Source organism: Aspergillus mulundensis (genome assembly GCF_003369625.1).
Source record: "Aspergillus mulundensis strain DSM 5745 chromosome Unknown scaffold_0, whole genome shotgun sequence".
NCBI classification, from domain to species: Eukaryota; Fungi; Ascomycota; class Eurotiomycetes; order Eurotiales; family Aspergillaceae; genus Aspergillus; species Aspergillus mulundensis.
The window spans coordinates 2,919,657-2,941,442 of record NW_020797888.1 but is presented as its reverse complement, the minus strand read 5'-3'; the positions used below and the strand labels follow the sequence as shown (position 1 = coordinate 2,941,442).

General features: G+C 51.4%; 3 protein-coding genes across 3 annotated transcripts; 1 reads left to right on the top strand and 2 right to left on the bottom strand.

Moving 5' to 3' along the window:
- Positions 1-1,973: 1,973 nt before the first annotated feature.
- On the top strand, positions 1,974-2,846 carry DSM5745_00730 (uncharacterized protein; the record flags this gene model as incomplete). The annotated part of the gene is made up of 1 exon (XM_026742746.1): positions 1,974-2,846. One exon carries the CDS (start codon positions 1,974-1,976, stop codon positions 2,844-2,846), a length of 873 nt encoding a protein of 290 aa, XP_026608591.1.
- A 360-nt stretch (positions 2,847-3,206) lies between these two features.
- DSM5745_00729 (uncharacterized protein) lies at positions 3,207-4,366 on the bottom strand (the record flags this gene model as incomplete). The annotated part of the gene is made up of 3 exons (XM_026742745.1): positions 3,207-3,797; positions 3,879-4,058; positions 4,130-4,366. The coding sequence occupies 3 exons, from the start codon at positions 4,364-4,366 to the stop codon at positions 3,207-3,209; spliced, it is 1,008 nt and encodes a 335-aa protein (XP_026608590.1).
- Positions 4,367-14,732: 10,366 nt separating this feature from the next.
- DSM5745_00728 (uncharacterized protein) lies at positions 14,733-15,665 on the bottom strand (the record flags this gene model as incomplete). Its single annotated transcript, XM_026742744.1, has 2 exons — positions 14,733-15,260; positions 15,303-15,665. 2 exons carry the CDS (start codon positions 15,663-15,665, stop codon positions 14,733-14,735), a joined length of 891 nt encoding a protein of 296 aa, XP_026608589.1.
- Positions 15,666-21,786: the final 6,121 nt, after the last annotated feature.

Below are 21,786 nucleotides of genomic sequence, written 5' to 3'. Positions count from 1 at the left end.
CAGTGCCACATCGGAATTATTGTCGAACTCCTCAAATCCGAGATGCAGGTACGAACATTTCGGGCCGTTGCCCGATTTCGGCAACGGCATAGCTCGTGCACGACTGGCGCCGAAGGGATTCGGAGAAAGGGTCCAGGGGTACTCCGTATACGAAGGGACGACGCAAGGCGTGGCGCGTTTGGAGGCTGAAAAGTCAAGGAAACACCTGCAAAACCATGATCAGCGTGGTTATCACTGTCAGAGAACGCAGCCTAGTCAGTCAGGCTCAACGATTCAGCCCTTTAAAGCTGTCGTCAGGAGTCAGGACAGGGTTTCGGACCAAGTTTCGGGATTTCTCATTATCAGATTCTTATCGTCGCCCCACTCAAATATGTCGAACCCTCGATTCAAGGTCCGGAAAAGCCGTCTCGATATCGCTGTTGATGACAGATCTGGCGCCTTGTCCGTTTTCTGGTACTTCCGCCCGGGTAGCGTAGGATCGGGCTGAAGATGGATTGAGTCTCCGAGAATAAATAAGGACGCAGAGTTGCAGTATCCTGTGCTCCTTAGCATGCTGTCCCTGACTCAGGGTACCTGAGCTCGGAAATTCCGAGCTTGACTTACTCCACACGACCCGGTGCGTTCTGTCCGTACCCTACGGAATAGAAACACGTGCGACGTCGATCTGAAACGGCACGCTGGACGACGACCCACGACTTGGTCTCAGCATGCCTGAGCACGTATGACAGCAGGTTCACTTAGGGAACTTGAGATCAGGTTATGAGTATAACCCGTAAGCGGATTGTGCACCTCCCGAAAGGAAGGTCCTGTTCTCTGATGGTGATGGCGGGGTTCAGAGGTTGTAAACAGCTGGTTGACGTCGCGTCGCGGTCCGAGTGTTTTTCCGCCACGCCGACGGTCACGTGTTAGAATTCAGCTTACGTGTTTCATTGACGCCTTACCAATCAGGCCGTGTTTCGATAAGGATTCTCCTATCGCTCTTTTCTCTTTCTCTGTTTATCACTACGTCAGTCTCAATGTCGACGAGCTGGAGGGATCTCTCAGGTGGGGAGATATACAGGTGAAAACCGTTGGGAAAATACATGGGCACTGTTCCAGTCCGCGATCTGAACTCCTGCTGTTGTGTGTTCGCTGAGATTGTCGATTCTGATCTTGGTGGTCGATATATATTTGGCAAGTGCGTAAGCCGCCCGCGCGCCCAGCATTAAAAAAATGGCACTGATCGTATTTCACAAGCTTAGTTGTTATGCCTTTGGCCATGGGAAATCAATTGCATTGATAAGAGCAGATATATCAACCATGCCACGACAAGAGCGCGAAGAGAAGAGCTTGCAATGCCGATTGCAGTATACCGTATCCTACTCTGCCATGAACCCTGCTTCATGACCCAATCGCTGTAAAGTCTCCAACTAGGGCCTAGGCAAACGCGTCGCGTGATCATAAAGTGACGTGTAAAAAGCAAGCACGAAGCAGACGCCACTAGACCGTATGCGAGGGGACGGTCAGTATTTCTTCCAGCGACGCGGTGGAGCATGATCTTACCTTCCTACCTCAACCATCCATACTTTGCGGTTTGAAATTTGCAGCCGCAGTAGAACCCGACCTCGACCCTCTGCGGACTATCATATTGTATGCAAGTGGCAATATGGCCAGCATCGCTCAAAACCTGCCATCTCGACCATGGACCGACGAGGAAGATGAACGGCTCTTGCGTCTGAGAGTCGAACATTCTCAATGCACCTGGCGGGACTTGAAGGTATGTGGAATTTTCTTAGATACTCCACCGCAGGCTTTGCGAAGAGAGGACGTTTCCAACAATTTTGCAACAAGCGTGCTCCAGGGTTGATGACTAACTTTACTTGATCGGCTGCACGCAGCGACACTTCCCAGGCCGCACCCTAGGCGCCTTAAAAGTTCGGTGGTCGAGATTGACAAGGGGCGATTCGAATATAAATAAGGAGGATGACACGTCGATGGAAAACAGCGCAATCTCAGCTTCCAGCATCCGGTCCGCCTCCGAGTCGACCTCTGACTCCAGTTCGTCAGTTAGAGAGGAAGTGACAGAACGATCGTCGCCAACACTTGCACAAGCGTCTCGCTTCAATGCCGCTGTATCAAGCACAGATTATGCCACCAACAAAGAACGGGCAACGGCACCTCCTATAAAGAATGAACCGCGATCACATCCAAGCAAGGTTGATTTAGAAGCCGAAGCCGAACAGGTATTATACCTACCACCCAAACGGTACACAGGCGGCCATCGATTGCGACCAGTCCCAAAAGAACAAGACAATCAAAATTACCCGGCCTGGGAAAACCTTGAAAAAGTAACCAAAGCCAACTTGGATGCCGACTCGGGCTGGTGGACACTTCAACTCTATGACGTTGTGCTCGTTTGTATACGCGGGGAGGCCACCCCGACGCGCCTTGCCAAAGTGGTGGACATGCGAAAGCTCCAGGATGGCCGCTTCATGGTCATCTACGCGTGGTTATACGAAGAGGAAGATATTAAAAAGGAGTTCACGACTGATGATGGTGGAATGGAAGAAGAATATGCAAACAATTTGAAACAGGCATGGGACCAAAATCCTGGTCCCGTCAAATACATGCTCAGTTCCAACCAGACAGTTGCCCTCTGGGATACGGCGTATGAGCGCCTTGCTCAAGAAGACGTCGATACGAAATTGAGCAAGACCCATGTTTACAAGACGACCGACACTCGTACAGTGGCACCTGAGCGACACATTTACAGCATCAACGACAAACACAAATCGCCGAAATGGTTGATACAGCTTTTGCACGAAACGCCGGCACTCGACGCCTTTCCGTCGGCTGGGTCTACATAACTATGTTTACTTTACCCTCGATGAATACACGCCAGCTACATGCAGTATTCCGAGCGCGCGGCTGGTATGCAAATTTTAAAGTTAAGGACTTGCTTGTAGTTAATTGATTTTTATGGTGTAGCAGTATTGAAAAAATTCTTTGACAAAAAGCTAAAGTAAAAAAAGAGGAGTTGGATCTTCGAGGTAAGAGACGAAAGCACGGAGAAATCGACCAGTGGAAGGTCCAAACCTTGGAATAGTACCCTATTGATTATAAATGGCGCATGTCCATTACGTGCAGCGGACAGCCATGACGATATCATTGTACCAAGTAACCCGAAATTGACAGGAAAAGAACCCTAAGCTGAAAGGAACGAACTTCTAGCGGACGCTGGAAGACGAGGTCGCGCCCCTACCCCGTCGCCTGCGGGTGCATCTCTGAAGAATCATGACTCTTCTCTTCCATGCGCGGTGGGCAGCCAGGACATCCTCACTGGGATCCCGATCTTGAATCTTTCTCCATTCATTAAGGACCTCCGGGTGTATATCCTCGCAATTCCTATGTTTCCTCACGCAACCGACACACCGCACGCGCACCCCACCGCGCTTGCGAACACATATAACAGGCCGCCATGCCAGCCCGTTATCCGCCCAACCCGAGAACCACGCTTTTGCGCAGCGTATGCATGGCGTCTCTTCTGGGACGCAGCCGTCCGGGATTCGATCGCCCTCTCGGACGAGGGACTTCGTGCCCGTTCTCCGGTCTCTCGCGTCGCGGCCGTCTGATTGTATTCTCGGCGGAGGGGGATAAGGGCTCGGCTGGGTAGTCCAGGAGGTCTCTGACCTTTCGGTGTATCTGGATTCGTTCGAACTTTCGGTGCGGGCATTTGTGGCGGTTTTCGTTTGTCGGGCAGGATCTTTAGGGCGCGTGCCCCCGGCCCTGGGGCATGCCGTGCTCATGTCGTCGTTCACCTATAGTAGTAGGTAAGCAGAAGCGTAGTTAGACGTGGACGGAGTCAACCATGGGTAACTAGGGTATTTCTAGGGCCATACTATGCTCGTGAAATTAGCTTCAGCAGCATGCTGTAGCTTCTCCAGGAACTCGCATCTGTCTCTGTCTTCTGCGTTGTTGCTGTGGAAGACCCGGGCCTTGTCCTCGTTTCTCTCGGCATCGTTTCTATCATACGCAACCAATAGACGCGATGACACTGGTTCCCTCGCCGATTGTGCGCGCTTTGGTGAGAAATTGCTGTTAGCTACTTCTCCTCCAAGTATGAGAGGGTAAGGCTTTCCAGACAACCAACCTTCGGCCCTCTTCTGTCCTTGTCTTTGTCCTGGTCCCTCGTACGTCGAGAGACGCGAAAGCGGTCTTTGGACGGGGCGAGGGACGATGCCTCACGCGGTGGCGGGCTGCTCGTGGTGTTTGGTTGAGAAACCACTCCGGTATTCCTAGGGGCATCGGAAATGCTGTCCGCTAATGGCGAACAGAGAATGTATTCGATACGATGTGGTGATATTTCGACCTTTGAAGGTAATTCCATTTCGAGGCAAAGTCAGGCTGTGATGATGAGGAGGAGGAGAGGAGAAGAAGCAGTTTGTGTGCTGCAGTTCCCTCGGGATTTGACGCCCTTCCTTTGGCGCTTGGGAAGTGACATGTCACAGACAGCACTCATAGGACTAGCCATTGCTGGCTCTTGATTGGCGAAACAAATGTGCCGATTTCTCTTGATATTGAGGATTGAGTGCAGTGTGTGTATGTCCAGGCTTCTGAAATGAAGTTATCACTTAGAAAGAACGGCTAGAAAGAATGCCCCGTAGTACCGGCCAGGTTTAGGTCATACCCGAATGAAACCCTTATCTTAGTGGTCGATATATCGGCCTACGTCAGCGCCACGCAGCAGCCATCAATCTTCCCGGAGAGCCTGATATACTCTGTGAATAAGATTTGCGTAGATGATATTGGAATGTAAGGACTGTCTGGAAAGCAGATGGGTCTCTATGGTCTAGTGGTGTGCAAACAGATTATCAGCATGGCGTTTTTGTTTTTATGTGAATGGTATATAAATCAGGGACTTGGATCGATCCTCGCCGGGGCTCTGAAGCATCGATATCCAGCTTCAACATCAAGGACAAGGGTAAGGATAACATCATACAGGTAGAACCGGCCAATATAAGCCAAACAAGTTCAAAAACAGCCCGGCTATACACATTTGTTTCATGGGCTAACGGCACGCTAATATAATGAAACAGGAGGGAGAGTCTATTGCGGATTGATTATCTGAGCGCTTACTTCGTGACCTACATAGTATAGAACAAATATCAAATAAGACATTGCGCGTACTGGACATAGCTCGGTCATTATTACAGAACTCGGATGGAGGGTGTCTGAATGAATCAAGACTCGCAGCAACACTCGAACAGCAAGTAGTCTGACATAACGTTCAAGCAAGCTGAGACTAAGGTATGGCCGGAGCGGATTGCTTGAGGAACTGTGTCTACATGAATCGAGAGCTTTTCAATAGAGGCCAGCGACCGCAGCCCAAGGCCGCGAAGAAGCACCAGACATTGGCCATATTACAACCAACATTGAAAAAAACAATAGGGATGCTGCATTGCCTTGAAAGATCCCTGAAGTTCAGATCAAGCCTCCAAATCCGACTTCTCGGATAGGGTACGCTCTCTGCAGCGCAATGGCTGAGCCTCAGGCGTAAAGGCGGCGTGATCGCTATTCCAAGCTTACAGGACTACTTAGACGGCCCTGAGTAACAGCACTGATGGCGCTTGAACTTTTTCGAACTTCGTAGTGCCTGGGATGGGTTAACCGAGGTTGGAGATAGAAGCCGTGGTGGTGAGCATGACGTCACAGAGATCGGTCGGAGATCGGTTCCGACCGCCAGGTGATACATATTGATTCGAGCCAGCTCGCACAGAGTACATGATTCCAATTCAACATTCAGTTGACTGATAAGAGATGTACTTAGCTAGTAGGACGATATGCAGTAGTTTCCATTTCTATCTCCAGCTGGGGCGTTAAAGGTTGGAATTCGTCCAGCATCCACAAACCACCGAAAACGGACGAGGCGGTAGAATTGAGAAAGACAGGAAGAAAAGCATGAATTCAGACCTTCCCCAGACGAAGATAAGCAGCAGGAAGCGATGGAGCATGATATTGTCGCGGAGAGCGGTCAATTCAGCCCGTGAAGCCACCAACAAGCACCAAAAACCAATCATATCCCATATTTTCTGAGTTCTGTGGCCACAGGAAGATGCAGTTATAGTCCCTAGGTCACTCGGACGTTCTTGCGCAGCTGACGAGTTGAAATTGCTCGCCATCTCGCCTCGCTGGCCTCGGTGGGTACTCGAAAGGGCGCGGGCGGCGAGCAATTTCGACTCGCCAAGAAGGAGCATCCCGCGCGAGTGCACCTCGTACACCACCATTTCACCTATCTCGGCAGTTGAGAAGAAGGTAAAGATGCTCCAGAGGACCATAGAATCCTTGTAGACTGTGTACAGGGTGCTTTTTGACCATCGAGTCGTCACAGAGACGCGACGTGGGTTTCTGCATTCTGCGCCCGTGATGCGAGGAACCCTACCTTCCCGGTCAATGCCGCAGATACGGCAGATACGGCAGAACGTATTGAAGAAGGAAACGACCAACCGAGCCCTAATTCGTGAATCTCTGGAAGGGCGAGAGCAACAAAACGTGCCTTCAGACAGTATTAGGGCCTGTACTCACCAGTTTGATGACACAGTATGATTTCTGATGCTTCTCCGATGTGCATCAAGCAAAAAGAGAACCACCCAGACAGTCACAGGACAGTTTCAAGGTGCAGTTAGGGCTGGGAAATGCTTGGTGGGTGGTGATAGCAGGAAGTTGGAGCCTGAGGCAAAATGTCACGTGACTTCGAGCCATCACTCTCGAGATATCATCAAGTTCCGCCAATTATTAGGAAAGCTGGGGGTGTATAGAGAATATCTGCAGATTCGTAATAGCTGAGCATAACGGCTGACCTGGTCTTGATGTTAGTAACTCAGCAACTTCTGACGCGGAGCTCTCACCACAAAGATCTAATCCTTTAGGACAGGCCGTCTCTCAAAGCAGCAGAATTCAAAAGGATTGTTAGTGCTGTATGGCAAGCAGAGCATGTTTGCCTTGCTCTGGCTGTTAGCTTAGAATAATATTATAAAATAGTGAGGTTACTTGTAACAAAGGCTTTATCCTTATAGACTGGCAAGGTCAATAGCACTGTCTTTTATCGGGCCCAGCGAAACTAGGCCCGGGCATTGTTTAGGCTGTCCAAACAGAAAGACTGCTTGGTATGACCTAATGAAAGGTTCCCAAACGTTTGAAGCTACCGGATATGGTAGAAGTTTGAACTTGTTGGTGGCCAAGTATAGGATAGATGATTGATGTCGCCAGGCAGAGAGGAAGTTTTCTTGGACACAAGGGAACTTAAAAACTTGTATAACTAGGAAAGGATGACTGCCCAGAATCCTGGCTAACAATTAGCTTGATCTACAGTAGTTAAAGAGAAAAAAGGGATGCTTTTCTTACTATAGCGCCCACCTGGAGTATGGCAACAGAGGACTCTCAGGGCTCCTCTAACCGCAACCCTAAGCCCAGCCTGTTGGAAGCGACCGCAAAAAGACCCTCGCTGCCAACCATGCTGACAACACACACCATTGTATCCTTTACCCATCTTCTTGGTGTCCCAATCTTTGTTCGCCTGGTATTGGACCGGCAGACACTTCCGAATTCACCAGGTTCAAACATCAGCCTCGCAATGCGGAATACGATGCAGCATTAATCAATAACCAAGCTTTCTTCTGCATGACAGGAAAAGCTCAATGGGCTGGCGAGCATCAGGCTATTGCCATTCCGATTTCCCCGGGCACAAACATGTGTTTCGTTCAAGGGCGGCGGAGCTCAGTGCGGCGTTGCGGTAGTGAACGACGACGCGGCACATATCAATCGTGAAGCAAGTGACGAAATTGTGTACTCAGGGGAGTCGTCAAGGCTCTTCTTCGCCGGCACGAAGCGGTCGTTGTTTCGAAGACGGGGGAGCTCTGCTTCGGCATTCCAGCTGGCAGCGGAGAAGAGCAGACACGCCGCAAATCGATCTTGGCGCTGATGACTGAGATGAATGCGCAAGGAGACCATGAAAAGTTGCGACTTTGACGAAAGAAAGCAAATCCGGCGTTTGCGGTCGGAGTTTTCTCCAGGGCTGCGGCGCTCACGGCAGGGATCGTTTTCGCCGAGATCTGTACGCATTCACGCCACGATTTCCCCAGGCTGATATGGGTCCAAGTGCGACTCGCTCGCCGCGAAAATATCGTGGACGGTGATTTGTTCTTGAAGTCCGAACCGGGGTTCGGGAATCGGCGGAGGGGTAGCATCACTGTTTGCGGAAATGGAAATCAGAGCGCGAGACTGAGAGAACGAAAAAATCAGCTGATCGAGAGCTCGGGCATAGTCCGACGATGAGGTCATGGATATCGGAACAGACCTGGTGGACAGCAACCTATAGCGGGTCTGATAGGTAGCTTGTGTTGGCCTTCTCAAGCTTCCCACCATGGATGTCGGGACGGGCGCACAAGAAGAGAACGTGCAGGATTGATTCGCCTGGCGAACCATATTCAACGCAGCGCATGCTCTCGCAAGGTATAAGGGCAGAGAAGAAGAGGAAGAAGAGACGAGATGGAAGGCGTGGCTGAAATGGAGGTGGTACCTGAAAATTCCGCGCGTCGGGGTCCCCAAAGTCGATGTTGGCATCAGCCACTTAGGTACACCTGCACCGCCTCCAATCCAGCCAGATTAACATCAAACTTGGAGGCAACAGCTTCAGCCTGATTCTGATATCGCAACTCAAAACACTGGGAGAATCAGCGTAGCCTCTGAAATCCATTTCACTGGTTTGGCGGAGTGTACGGAAGACTGCCGGCCCTTATGCACCACAATTTTAGACTCCTTTGTATGCTGTTCATCATTCACCATCACCATCTTAGCCGCCAAGGCATCGTCACTCTTTATATACCATCGCAAGGCTTTCTCCTCACCGGGTTCTGCATCATGGGAGGGATTTACGGCCGCGACGGCACCTACAAGTGTCATCAAGTCACTGACCACGCTCTGACAGGCCTCATATTTCTAACAAGCGCGGCTGTGATATCCGATTTGGTTTGATGATGGCGCTAAACCTTCCAGAGTCGACAGGTGGCTTCGTTATCGCGGCTCCCCTCGGCTATTCTCCGCACAATCACAAGCATAATCCACACAAGCCTCCCTCATGACTGATGATTCGCGGATATAAACAGATACTGGGTCCCGCCCATATGTATCAAGATGTCTGATGGTATCGCGGAGTCCCGAGTGTAGCTTATCTGGCATTTCCGGGCTGTGCGTCATCAATGTTTGTTCTCCGCGGTCAGTTTTTGAGCACATACAATCCCTTCACTACTCATATCGATGACCATCATCGGCCTAGACGCTAGAAAACTATTCTCATTACTAGTTGCAATGTTAGCTGAGTTAAACTGGACAATATAACCCAAAGTACGAAGCTACCAGCCCAGTCTAAGGTACCTAATAGCCTTTCAGTGAACATGTAGATTGGATAACCCGACCGTGCTGAGCTGCAGCTGGCGGTAACAGTGTACTGCGAACAGGATCTCAGAAGGCGCCGCTCCAACAACTTATTGTACAGACCTCTCTTCAGGCTCCTAAATAAAGACAGCTCGTGATACGTACAGAAGAACAGGCCCCCAAGATCATGTTTTGGAATCCACAACTGCCTGCCCCTGAGCATGCTCCTGTCACGCCGCATCGATACAACTACGTCATATAGAGAACAAGTATAGTAGTCCGAACGTGAACACCTTGCATACAACGATCCATGGATGTCAGTCTGAGAAAAAGTAGTCCTTCATCCCCTAACCCCGCGAAGCGATCTACAACTACCTCATGAGATGGTCAGAGACGGTCAGATCTATACAGGCCGTGCGTTTCGCATGAATTCTCGCGGCGGAAATGGTCGGGGGGGAGAGCAAGCACACTGGATGCCGATCGTGAGGACTAAGCGCACGAAACTGCGACAGCAAGAATCGACCTCGGGAACCGTTTCCTGAGCGGAAAAGTCGCTGGTATGCCCAGACGGCCATTGTTTAATCCCTCCGTCCCCCTGGACTTTCTCTGAATTGCCGACCGTTCACCACACTCCCGCGAGCATGTTGAGTGGTGGTACCCGGAAGTCGGAGCCTGAGGCATCAAAGTCAGGTGACCTCGCCGCACCGTCGTCGAGTCCCTGAATACCATCACACTCACCACTCATCACAGGACAGTTCGCGAATTCTGATGAGGCCATGGACTAGATGAAAGGTCAAATGATCGAGGTGGATGACTGATGATCTAGCTAAGATGAAGCTATTCAGAGATGAATCTCAGGATAGCTGTGGACGGAGCAAGCCAAAGGGGAAGGCGGTGCCAGCCGGCATTACCTTTCATCCCAAACAGCATGTGTAGACCTCACTGCATCGACCTGGCCCCCTTGTCCCGCCACACTACATCTCCCATCTTGCGCTAAGATTCCCCGAGCGAACGTGCCTCCCCGAGTCCTTTCAGGCCCCTACACTTGGCCAGTCCGCGCCGACCCTGACCATCCCAGGTCCCCGTTCAGTGCAACCCGGAATCCATGATAAAAGTCGGAGAGCCGTCTGCAGCCCAAGAGGCGGATGCAGGAATTAAGAAGGAAAATGGAGCAACAAGGGCAGGGAGCACAGACAACGCAGACTTGGTCGCCAACATGGAATCAAGTCTATCCGCATAGTTAATGCGCTACAGGCTGGAGATAGACGTGGGTCTCCAAGCAGCTGGCAACCACCTGCTTAGTGATGTTGCTGCTTATACGCTGAAGCTGAGAACTTACCCACTACAGCAGCCCTGGAGTGTGCTCCAAGCTCAGGAGGGATTGTACAATAAGCTGGATTTAACGTTGTCTACCCAACTCCGCCACCCTGGGATACAGAGGAGGTCAATGGGTCCACAGCCAAACACGAAGACAAAATGGAAGGGACGGCATATGAAGAAGACATCGGAGGCTAAGGCTGAGTGGGAATCAGTTACACAGGAGAAGCAATGTATGGAAGAGGAGAAGGAGAGTATCAGGAGTACCTTAAAATAGCTTTAGAATGTCCCTGCCTTGAAGCGTGAGTATGGCCATAAGAAAACAAAAGATTGCTTTGTTCTTTATAACTATTTATCTGGCGATATGATATGTAGGTAAAGCTCTTATATGTAATGTGGGAACTACACCAACTAGATAGACTTGCCTCCACGGCCCAGACCAACATTGCGTTGCATGTGCCACCCACCCTGCACCCTTTAGAGCGTAAATAAGAATACAACCACAACATTGTGGCAGCAAATAAGCGAGGGCTTGACCTTGCTGAAGAAGGCAAAGTAGGTCCGTCACGCTGCGTAACACAAACAACAAGGTGTCTACCACCAACGTTGACACCTCAGCGGAGGCAGCAGATCCAACAATTAGCCATCAACACTCATGAAAAACCTCTCCCTTCAATCTGCCGACACCAACTGCAGCTGCAGCCGCATGGAACCCCGTGTATTCCGCCCAATATCTCAATCTTCTCTCTCGATGTGAATCGGCTCGCGGAGGTATGGTCCGGTCTTGGAAATCGCCAGGGAGCTCGGGTATGGCAAGGCGAAGCGCGACGATTCAATGGGCTAACGCGTTCAAGGTTTATGTCATCGATGATTGATTTTGCCCGGGACGGAGTGGCGCTTGGGGCTGGGGTTGAATTCAGATGCGGTCTGCCGCTGATCGACGGGATGCGTCACATCGCCAGGATCATGGCAGAGACTGGAACGCATGTCCATTCCGGCATTCGGAAGCCTCCAAGTCGTCGCTCTATGTGCAACATATCTGGCGTATCCGACAAGGGACTAACCGGTCCGAGATTCACGGTGGGATTTGTTGGCGACGGGAAGCAGGGGGAGGGTAAGTATTCCTTCGATACGCGCGACTCGGGCCTGTATATCGGAATCAACCCCGTGACTGATTCAATTTGTGCAGGAGGAGCTGTGGGTGACAGTTCGGTGTCAGCTTCAAGATGGTCTCACGGGGCCGCCGGGGGGACCTGGGAGCATCACCGATGGCCGAGCGAGAAATGGGGGTGCGGGGGACAAACCCGTGGACGGGGGAGCGCGAGGGCGGAAAAAGGTAGTCGACCGATAGCAGTGGCATTATCTGGTACTGTCCCCAAAATTGTTCTAAGTATTTGCGTTGACAGGAGAGCGCGCGGCGCGTTTGAGAGCTTGTTGGGCATCGTTGTTTGTGCAGATGGACGCGGCAAAAGGGCGTTGTCCTGCGCATAATGGGCTCAACCAATGACATCAGAGGCAAGATGCGCTTTTCATGGCCTGAACGACGAAGATGGGAAGGAGACAAGATGGAGCAATGTTGGAGAACTTGGAGTTCTGGGAGAAAAGAATTACTAAGATGTGGCTTGCTGGCTGGGCACGGCTGGGGTCGGGTATGGATGGATCACCGCCTCCAAGAACCACCCCGTGATATCTGCAGCTGGAGAGCTTCGTGAATCGTGATAGGAAAGCTTGACAGAGTCCCAGACAACGCACTCAGGAACAGTTGGGGATCAAGGGCTCCTCCAAGATCCAACTCACTGCGTTTTTGAAGCCTCAAGGGGTATCAGATCGACTTCCTCCGATATAGGCACTTCTCCTTTGAGATAAGCCGTTCTCGATACGGTTGCGAGCATTCGAATACGTTAAGGCTGCGTCTAATAATGGATGGATTCTTCCTGTTCTTCAGAGAATCTCTCTGTCAGCCGGAAAACTCTGACCCTCGGACGCGCGCCTAGCAGCCACATAGCCATGAGCTACTTTTCTTCTCATCAACCTGATTCTAAAGTTTGTCTGAGTCACCCGGGCTGTTCTTTGGGCTCATTCCGGTCTCCCCGCACTTCACGAACATTTCCAAGGTTTCTTGCTCGGCATCCCCATCGCCACCTACCTGGGCAACATGGTAGCTTGCTCACGACCAGCACCCAAATCCCGAGCACGACGAACGCCCTTATCGATGTTAGTAAATGCGCCCGGCACCGAAACATGCCATGTGCTCGTCCTGCCACGTCTGTCAGCTTTCACTCTTCAAGCACGGGGCGAGCGAGCCAGCTTCCCACAACCCCAACGATCCCTCGAAATCGGAATATATCTTCATATGCCCATGGCGTCATGTCGCGGTGTCCAACCAAGTCCTCCGTATGGCGCTCGTTGATATCCTCCTCCACCTGCCCGTGCCGGTGCGGCCATCGGTCCCGACCATAACACAGCAGCGCTTTTGATCCCTTCGCAACGAAGCCAAAATCCATACTCTCCGCATCACGGCGATAAAGCCGAAGGCGATTATGATGGCTCCATGTGGAGCTCATCCTTGCCCGTGTCGCGGGAGTTCTGTCCGCATCGCGATTCCGCCTCTCAGTGCCCGATCCCACCCGACCCCTCGATTACTGGAACCAACAAAGTCTTCCAAGGACAAGGTGCATTTCCTTGCAACAGCTATATGTTTCCAATGGGACTGACTGCTTGAATTAGGGCTTGCTCGCGCCGTTCATGCCTTCCTCCCTCCGATCCCCACCAGACGCAATGCTCGAGATAAACTGGTACACAGACTGTTCTCCGCGGCTTGACCTACGCATTCAGGCCAACGGAGAACGGACAGCTACGCCATCAAGCACTTGTAGTGGCTCAAGATGCGACTGGCACCATTAGGGTCGGGGTTCTTCAATGGTAGTCTCCATGCTCTCCGCGGACAGTTGGTTGGTGGCATTAAAATTGGTTTTCGGAGAGCCTTATTCCCTCTTTACCTCTCTTGATCTGTTCCTCTTTCTGGCTATCCTGCGTTGAGGTTGTGTGCTTGCACTCTGATTGAGATAGGGCTAACAGATTCTCTTAAGCCTTCAATGTCGCCAACATATCCTCTCCTTGGCGGCAACAACCGCCCCCAGCGCACCCTTAGTAGTCAATCTTTCTGGCATACAAACATTTGGATTGGGAGGCACACCGAGAACCAGTGTCAATGTCTGGCCAGCATCTTTGCTTCACCTGCCTCCTCACAAACACCTGATTTCCCAGTGGTGATCATGTCTGGTTAAAGGAGGCTGAACTTCCACAAATCTGCATGCTAACAGTATCAAGACCGCAGGGCCCCAGTAACAAAAGCCCCTTGAAAGGGCTAAAGCAGGATGGCATGCTTTACCATTTAGAAAGGCCTGATGATCCCACTTCTGCACCCGGATTATCAGCAGTGTCTCAGATTGGAAAAATACAGCAGAGCACACCGGAACACACCCTGCGAATTGTGAGGACATATCAGGCAACCATACTCTGGGGGAAAGGCTGTCAAGGGAGCACTGATCACTTGCCCTAGGTATTGAGGTATTGAAGCTCGGAGCTCCATCCCAACATCTCGCAGATGATCCCGCCGCTACTTTATTTGTAAAGCCATCTTGCTTGGAGTGATATTCAATGTGAAGCTTCCAAGGTTCAGCTTGAGATGAACCTCCCCGCGCTCATTATTCTTTGACGCATGTTTGTTGAAATGATCCTGTCATCGCCCTTCATCATTCATCAGATCAACGTGTCATCTACTAAGGATAGTTCCCATACAAAGAATGGTCAATACTTCAATGCAGGGAGTTAACATTGCCTGACTGAATTGCCGAGCCACGGCCTAAAGTGATTTCCCAAAAGTACTTGGATTACCATGGATGGTATCAAGAGAAAAGATCCCGAAAGTAAACAACTCGCGCACTCTCTCCAAATAGTCTCCTCAATTAGAATCCCGCCGCCCTGGAACAAACCCAACCGTACATTCATCCTGAAGGGCAATACCTAGGCTTATTACGGTCCCCAACTTTTGAATCACAGATGGCTATAAGCTTATACAGGTCTCCTTTGGCCACATCCCAGTGCGCAGATACTGACCCACAGATCTCCCTAAGCTTATCGAGGTCCGCCTGGGTGGCATTCAGCTCGACACGGGCAGCGTTACGCTCTCTAAGAGCGGCATCTCGGTCTTCCAAGGCTTTGTCAAGCTCGGCACGGGCCTTCTCACACTCCATACGGGCTGTAACAAAGCGGGCGTCAAGCTTGGCACACCAATCCTCTAACGGAAGCAGTGCACAGCGCAGCTTATCTAGTTCTGCCTCCACATTACTATCTCTGTTTGTCTGAGAGGAACTGTGACTGACAGATCCCAGGCGAGAAGACGGCGGCGATGGGATTGCTAGTTCAGATTTGGATCTGTGCTGCTGAATTCCCATTGGCTGTTGGCCTGGAACCTGGGGATCTTGGACCTGTCTTTCGACCTGTAATTGACCAGCCAACAAGTCAGTAGTTGTCTATGATGGGAAGCGCTCAGCAGAGGAGGGCGGTCCACGTACTTCTGTAACTTCACCCTCATCATACATGATCTCAATTGCACCATCACTTGTCTCTTCTGAAGATGAATCATTGTCTCTACCCGCACCGCTGCTGTCGACCTGGTTCCGCTTGTTTTCCCCCTCGATGATCCCGCGTAAACGTCTATGAGGGCTACCAGGCTTAGGTTGGGCAACCACCTCGATGCATCGCATCACAAAGTCAGCAGGCTCGGTAACATCCTTAGTTGGTTGTGCCACACTCACCTGCCCAGTGTCCGCCCTCACGATTTGTTCCTGGGGCTCCCGCTCAGAGACCAAGCGTTGGCGTTTTACTCCGGCGGCCTGCGGATTCGAAAACATCTTTTGGGCACTCCACCCGGACATGATTTTGCTGATAAAATTCTTCGAAATGACGTTTTGATGTCTGAAATGTGAGGTGGAAGATTGAGGAGGAAAACGAGAGCTTGAGCTTGGGCAGTTCGAGGAAGCGTGAACCCCAATTTAAAGTGTGCTTTTTCAGTTCGATTGCGTTCCAAGGTTTTCTTCTTGCTCGGCTAATACAGATCGCAAGACGCCATGAGACGCGTCAAGGTCACCAGATGTGGCCCAAAGCAGGCCGGTTGAAGGAGGTCTGGACAGGGATAGGCTGGCCAACATTGCTTACTCTGTCCGGCGGCGTGCAGTCGTTTGCTAGTTCATCAGTGGCAGTTGACACATCAATCTGCGCTCAAAATCATGGGATGCTTCAAGTGAGCGTGGGAGCAGGACGTACATTATTGGCTATGGCTGGTTTCTGATAGGCATCGACTGCCCGGGATCTGTAGCGGTGAATTATTGGGCTCAGTAGTTGAGCGCGGAGAAGCGATGAGCATTGGAGATGCTTCGCTTCTGAGGATACAGGTCATTTGTTCATGGTATTTCTGAGATGACTTTTTCGAACGGTCCAATACAAAAAAGCAGTTCAAAGGTTTTTTTGGTTGGACAGGGATCTCTCGTATGCAGACTCATATCTCTCGCATATTGGTCGTGGCTGTGAACTTGAAACAATAGCTGCAGAGTGGGCTTATCAGCTGCTCTTCCTGCATTGGGAATTTCTTGTACTCATGGCAGATTGCCTCTCAACTCCTCTGGACCACTACGTCATCCGGGGCCTCATCAGGAATCATCTTTTTGAGTCCTTCTCGCCCGTTGCCAACATGGTCGAACCCATTCATCTTTATTGAGCGTTTGACGAAGACTATCCTCAGCTTTCCTCAACCTCCTCGCGGTTCTTGACCGTTGATTGAGCCCATAGCATTGGGGGGTCCGTGTGCAAAGAGCCGGGGTGACCATGGCTTTACAAGCGCCAATCTAAAAAGTCTTTGACTGCCTTGGTTGGTCTGTTGTCTTTGCTCCACAAGCCTAGATTTGGGGTTGATCCTCACACCGACGCAGTTTGCCTCCATAGGTTGATATAGAACGAATCTTCCAGCCGCACCCGATCGCCCCCACCGTCTTCCCAGATGGACAGGTCACAGTTCCACCATTGGCAGCAGTATTGTGAGTAGCTTCTGCTTCGGGTTCACTGCAGGCGTTCCGTCGAAGCCCCGCGGGTACGATCGAGTCTGGACCTCACAACACCTCTTCCACCCATTTCCCATTGGCTATGAAAACTCGCAAGAACCGAGAGACAGGATGGACACTCCGCAGGCTTCCACGCCACCAGGGCTGGCTGTGAGAGTTCAACATCGCGGGGCCTCCCGGAGACGGTCTGGTCTTGGTTCTAGACCGTGACTGCCCAGCCTCCAATCCCGACGGATTCCGCCAGAGTTCTATTTCGCAGTGAGGAAAAAAGCGGGACAAAAGACACTCCTACCTTGGGCCAATAGCAGATCCCGGCGGCCTTTGCTCCGTACGTAGGTGTGCGTGAATGACGGAACGGGCGTTTCAGTGTTCGTGGTTCAGCACCGGTCCCCAATCCTGGACTCAACTCACGCCGTGCTAGATCTTAGCTGAGTTCGCCAGTCAAACTCAGTGCGCTCGCTAGATGCCCAATGTAGCTCTGGTCAAGGCTTCTGAGATAAATTATGCCAAAACAATCTGACCACGCCGGCGGATGGCCCGTAATGAATGGGTTATTCTAAACAATGACATCTTTATCTCTTGTACGACGCATTGGCTTGGTGACTGTTGACCTGGTAAATTACCAAGTCCTGACCCCTAATCGTCTCCGATTTGTATGCCTGTATTTGATCTACAAAAGATATACCTAGGGAGGTATCACGGACTGCAGGACCGGCGGGAATGTGCGAGCCTTGCCAAAAGTTCCACCCCCGGCTGCTGCCGCCCGGTACCATCTGTCCTTGCATATTCTCTGTTTGTGGGAGTCTCCATCACAAGCGTATCACTGGATGTGTGGCTCTGATTGATCGGGATCATGGGCCGGTACTTCGTTTTCTCCTTCAACTGAATGGTCCTTTCATCCAGCGTCTCCTCAACCAATTTCTGGGCTACGGCTACTGAGTGGATATGCTTGCCATAATGCCAGCGGCAGAAGCGACGTAATCAGAATGCTGTACGCGGTGAGCGGGGTCTACGCCCATTGAGACGTTGCCTTTGTGTCCTGCCCTGGCGGTGGCTCGGGCAACCTGTAAGACGAAATGTCTCGATGTTCTCTTCTGATGATGAAGCTGTGGACAATGAGATCTGACTAATGAGATTCGAGGATTCTCAGCCTCGTTGGATGACTGGATGACTGAAAGGATCAATTTGATTGGAGATCTGTAGCTACACGCTGCCTGAGGCCTCCCTACATAGACCTCGCCTGGTCGCCTTAGGCCTTACAGTAAACCAATTGCCGTAAGCTACTCCTAACTAGGAAATAAGCACTGCTCGGACTTCTCGGTGGCTACGCCTTTTATGGTCATAATTCAACTGTTTGGGGGCGATGGTTTGTACTGTCCTGCCGCCGGATCGGCGCCTAGACCCCTGTGGTCGGCGACACAGATCACTGGGGATCACACCCGGCGCCAGGTCAAGGCGTGAATAGCGATTCGTGGTGGTGGTGAGGTTTACCAACCTATGAGATCACGGGTCAGGCCACTGTCGGCATACCTGGTTCGAGGTGACGTTGCCCGGAGTATATGGTAGTCAATATCAACACTTCATTGTCGCCATTTTGATCACTAGAGACTGAGCTACGAGCTACGCTTGATATGGGAGCCGCAGTGGAAGCGTCTCGTCGGCGGCGGAAACATGTCGGAGAGCATCCCATGAGTCAGAACGGGCGGCACCGCCATTCGTACATCGGTGGCCCTTTCAGCGGTTCCCACTCGAGAAAGACTGCCCAGATGACTTCGCATCTCCATGTCGCCGACCGTTAATATTTCTCTGTCCTATGGCACAATCCTGAGGTGGAAAAGTGTCCGGAGCAGTGGGTGGACGGAACATACCGACGGCTGGGGCTGTGACCGCGCCTCTGATGACAGCCTGCCCATGTATGAATCAGCATAGAGCATGGATATCAAGGCTGGAGGTCCTCTATACATCCCTGATTAATCCGCTATGCCGAGGTTATCAGAGGTGCTACGAGACTAACGCATAGCCGGGAAATGATGCCCTGAGCAATATATATATACTTGTTTAGCATGTGTCCATTTCACTAAAAGCCGCTGTCTACGGTAGACATGCATTGTAGTCTACATTGTTCATGAACTCCCAGAAGAACACTAGCAGTCTAATTCAGGTGTAAAGGCAACATACACATCAGATTTCGGATTGGCATTGCGTACGGTTGAAGTTTGACGCGGACGGCGTGGGAAGACACGCATCCATGAGTCATCGACATCCATCGAGACACGCGAACCCCATATGACAGATGAGGCCGTAGAATAAATCGAGGAAAATCGCGGACGTCACATAGGTATGACACTCTTCGATCTGCCCCGACCTTGTCCGAGACGTGCGCTCGTAAAACTGCCCTCGCGAGGTCGTTCCGGCAAAGACTCCACCTGCAGCTTCCGGTAAAGACTTCCTCGCAGAGCCGTCAGCAACGGCACCGAACTGAGATTGCCGAATGGGCTTCTCCCGGGAGTTGTTATCAAGTTGTCCTCGCCATGTAGACTTTGTCTCGCCCACTGCCCTTGCTAGATTGCGTCAGGTAGATCGCCGGACATCGGGAGCAGGTATGGGTATATTTGGCGCAGGCGGAGGTTGCAATCCCTTGGAAGCGCGGAGGTCGTGTGGCTAAGACCTCGCGCACAGCGTGGGCAGAGGCAGGGCATGGCGTCGGGGCCACCAAGCCATTCCCTTCCTGTCCCGCGCTGCGATCGCTCCCGGTGTATTTCCCAGTGCGACAAGGGCGATGCTATTGGGGCGCGGGGTATGGCGGCAAGCTTTTGGGGTGGGATGGGTCATGGATCGAAGGGGTTGAGGACGGCTTGAATCATGGGTACGTACTGTCAAGGCGCGAGTGATTGTTAGCCCGAGGGTTCCACGAGAGGAGTGCAGTTGCTTAACTTCAAAACGGAGAGGCAGGGTACATGAAGTAGAAGCGTTAAGGAGTGCACATACCTTGCTTTCCGAACGATCAACCCAACTCTCACACATGGAATCCGATTGTCCGCGGCTGGAGCTCGGGTTGGGGAGAAGCCCACGGGTGTAGGGAAGGCAACGGAGAACCGGAGGTGAAGGAAGATCGACAGCAGGAGCTCCGAAGGAGAAGAAAGTCCGTTCAGATACAGCTGGTCGGATTAGAACTCCGCTAATTCCATATGACGGATGTTGTTGAGTATAGTCGCCCTCTCCGGCGCGCGCAAGGGCGACGACGGCTTGAACGATGGGTTATCATATTCGGAGATCGGCAAGGCTCGACTTATGTAGCGAATTCAGCCGATCTTGGAGGGCTCTTTGGGGATATTGAGGGGCGAAGGGTGTTGTTGGGAGCGGTGGCTGGGTTGAAAAATCGAACAAAATGTGGTCTCGTGGTCTTCCAAAATTGTGTCTTGGTCTGAGGGCGAGTAATGTGGGTGGGATATATATCCATCAACCGATGACGCATTGAGGAACCGATATCTGCGTACTTCATGCTGCTACCATAGCAACAGCAAGAAGTTTTCCAAAAGGGCCAATTACTCTGCTCGGTCTTCTTCCCGCCCCGGATAGGCCGATCCAACATCCCGCAACAGCAAAGCAGGTGAAAGCCACCCCAGGCCAGGTGGCGGATCTCCAGTGAAGGAGAAAAGAGGTCTAAACCAATAAGAATCATGGGGAATGTGAATGCGAGTTCAAACCTTATTGAGCTGCTACTGCTGCTCAACTTCTCTGGGCTCTAAAGATATGCCAATCACGCAGCTATAGTGGGCAAGGGGAACTCAGGTAAGCAGCGTATGTCCATACGAATTCTACCTTATCGAACTGCTTGTACCATCTTGAAAACATCCACTCTGAATTCCATGTCTATTGCATATGGTATTGAAGGGACTTAGTCCCGCATAGCGCGAACGCGAAAAGAATGACCACCAGGGAGCAGAACGCTAATCGCACCTGGCTGCTCATATAGTAAGGTTCTCGCATAATCGACCATCACTGAAAAGAGCCTTGGAAGCCAGAAACTGTGCGGGATGAGGTTGGTGACCGCGACTCTTGATGATTCCCTAGGCGTGAGCCAGTTCCGTCCGCAGCGGAACATGCAGGACTGAGTTTACCGGCGTGGCCCGAGAGCGCGACAATGTAACTGCTTGGAAGGCTTCCACTCCTCACTCTCTTTATCCGTTCCCTTGTCCGCGCTGGAGGTACCGACAGGGACACGAGGCCGCCCTAATACAGCGCCCGCCATGGCAGTGCCCGTAACCCGAAACTGCCTCAAGTTGTGTACCATAGTTCTACCCTCCCTTTCCATAATATGCTTATTGCTTCCCTTGTTGTATAGACCAGCGAGAACAGCAAGAACAGGGTCTCCTGCAGATGCTGCTTGTCCATCTTAAAAGTGCAGTTCAGAACAGTTGGGACACCGCGTGCGCCACGAACCTATGCTCTGAATGTTAAGAGGAATATCAGAGTGTAGTTCCCTTATTGCTTGCATTTGATTAGCCACTGGCTTACTTGATAACAAAGGGGACTCTCTTACCTTTAAGGGCGGCGGCTTCTCCCCTGTAATATCCTATCAGGCCCACGGAGCACCATAAGCAGCACCATGGATCTTGCCGTATGAATAATTGGGTGTTCTTTTGTATCGCTGGGATTGAATGTCAAGATCCTGAGCCTTGGAGGTCCTCGAAGGGCGGAGATTGCGGCTGGTGGTATACCAGGTGGAGTTATTAGGGTTGATTATAGTCGCCGTAATAATAGATGGTGTCCTTGAATCCAAGAGCACTCAACCTAGTGCCTAGTTCTATCAAACCCTCTGCCTATATTATAAAGAGTATTGTCAGCTTCTCCAATAACCCAGACTAGATGTAAGAGACATCCTTCTTACCCTGATCACCATTGCCTGATCAGAAATCTCACAGGAGGTCTCCTCGAGAGA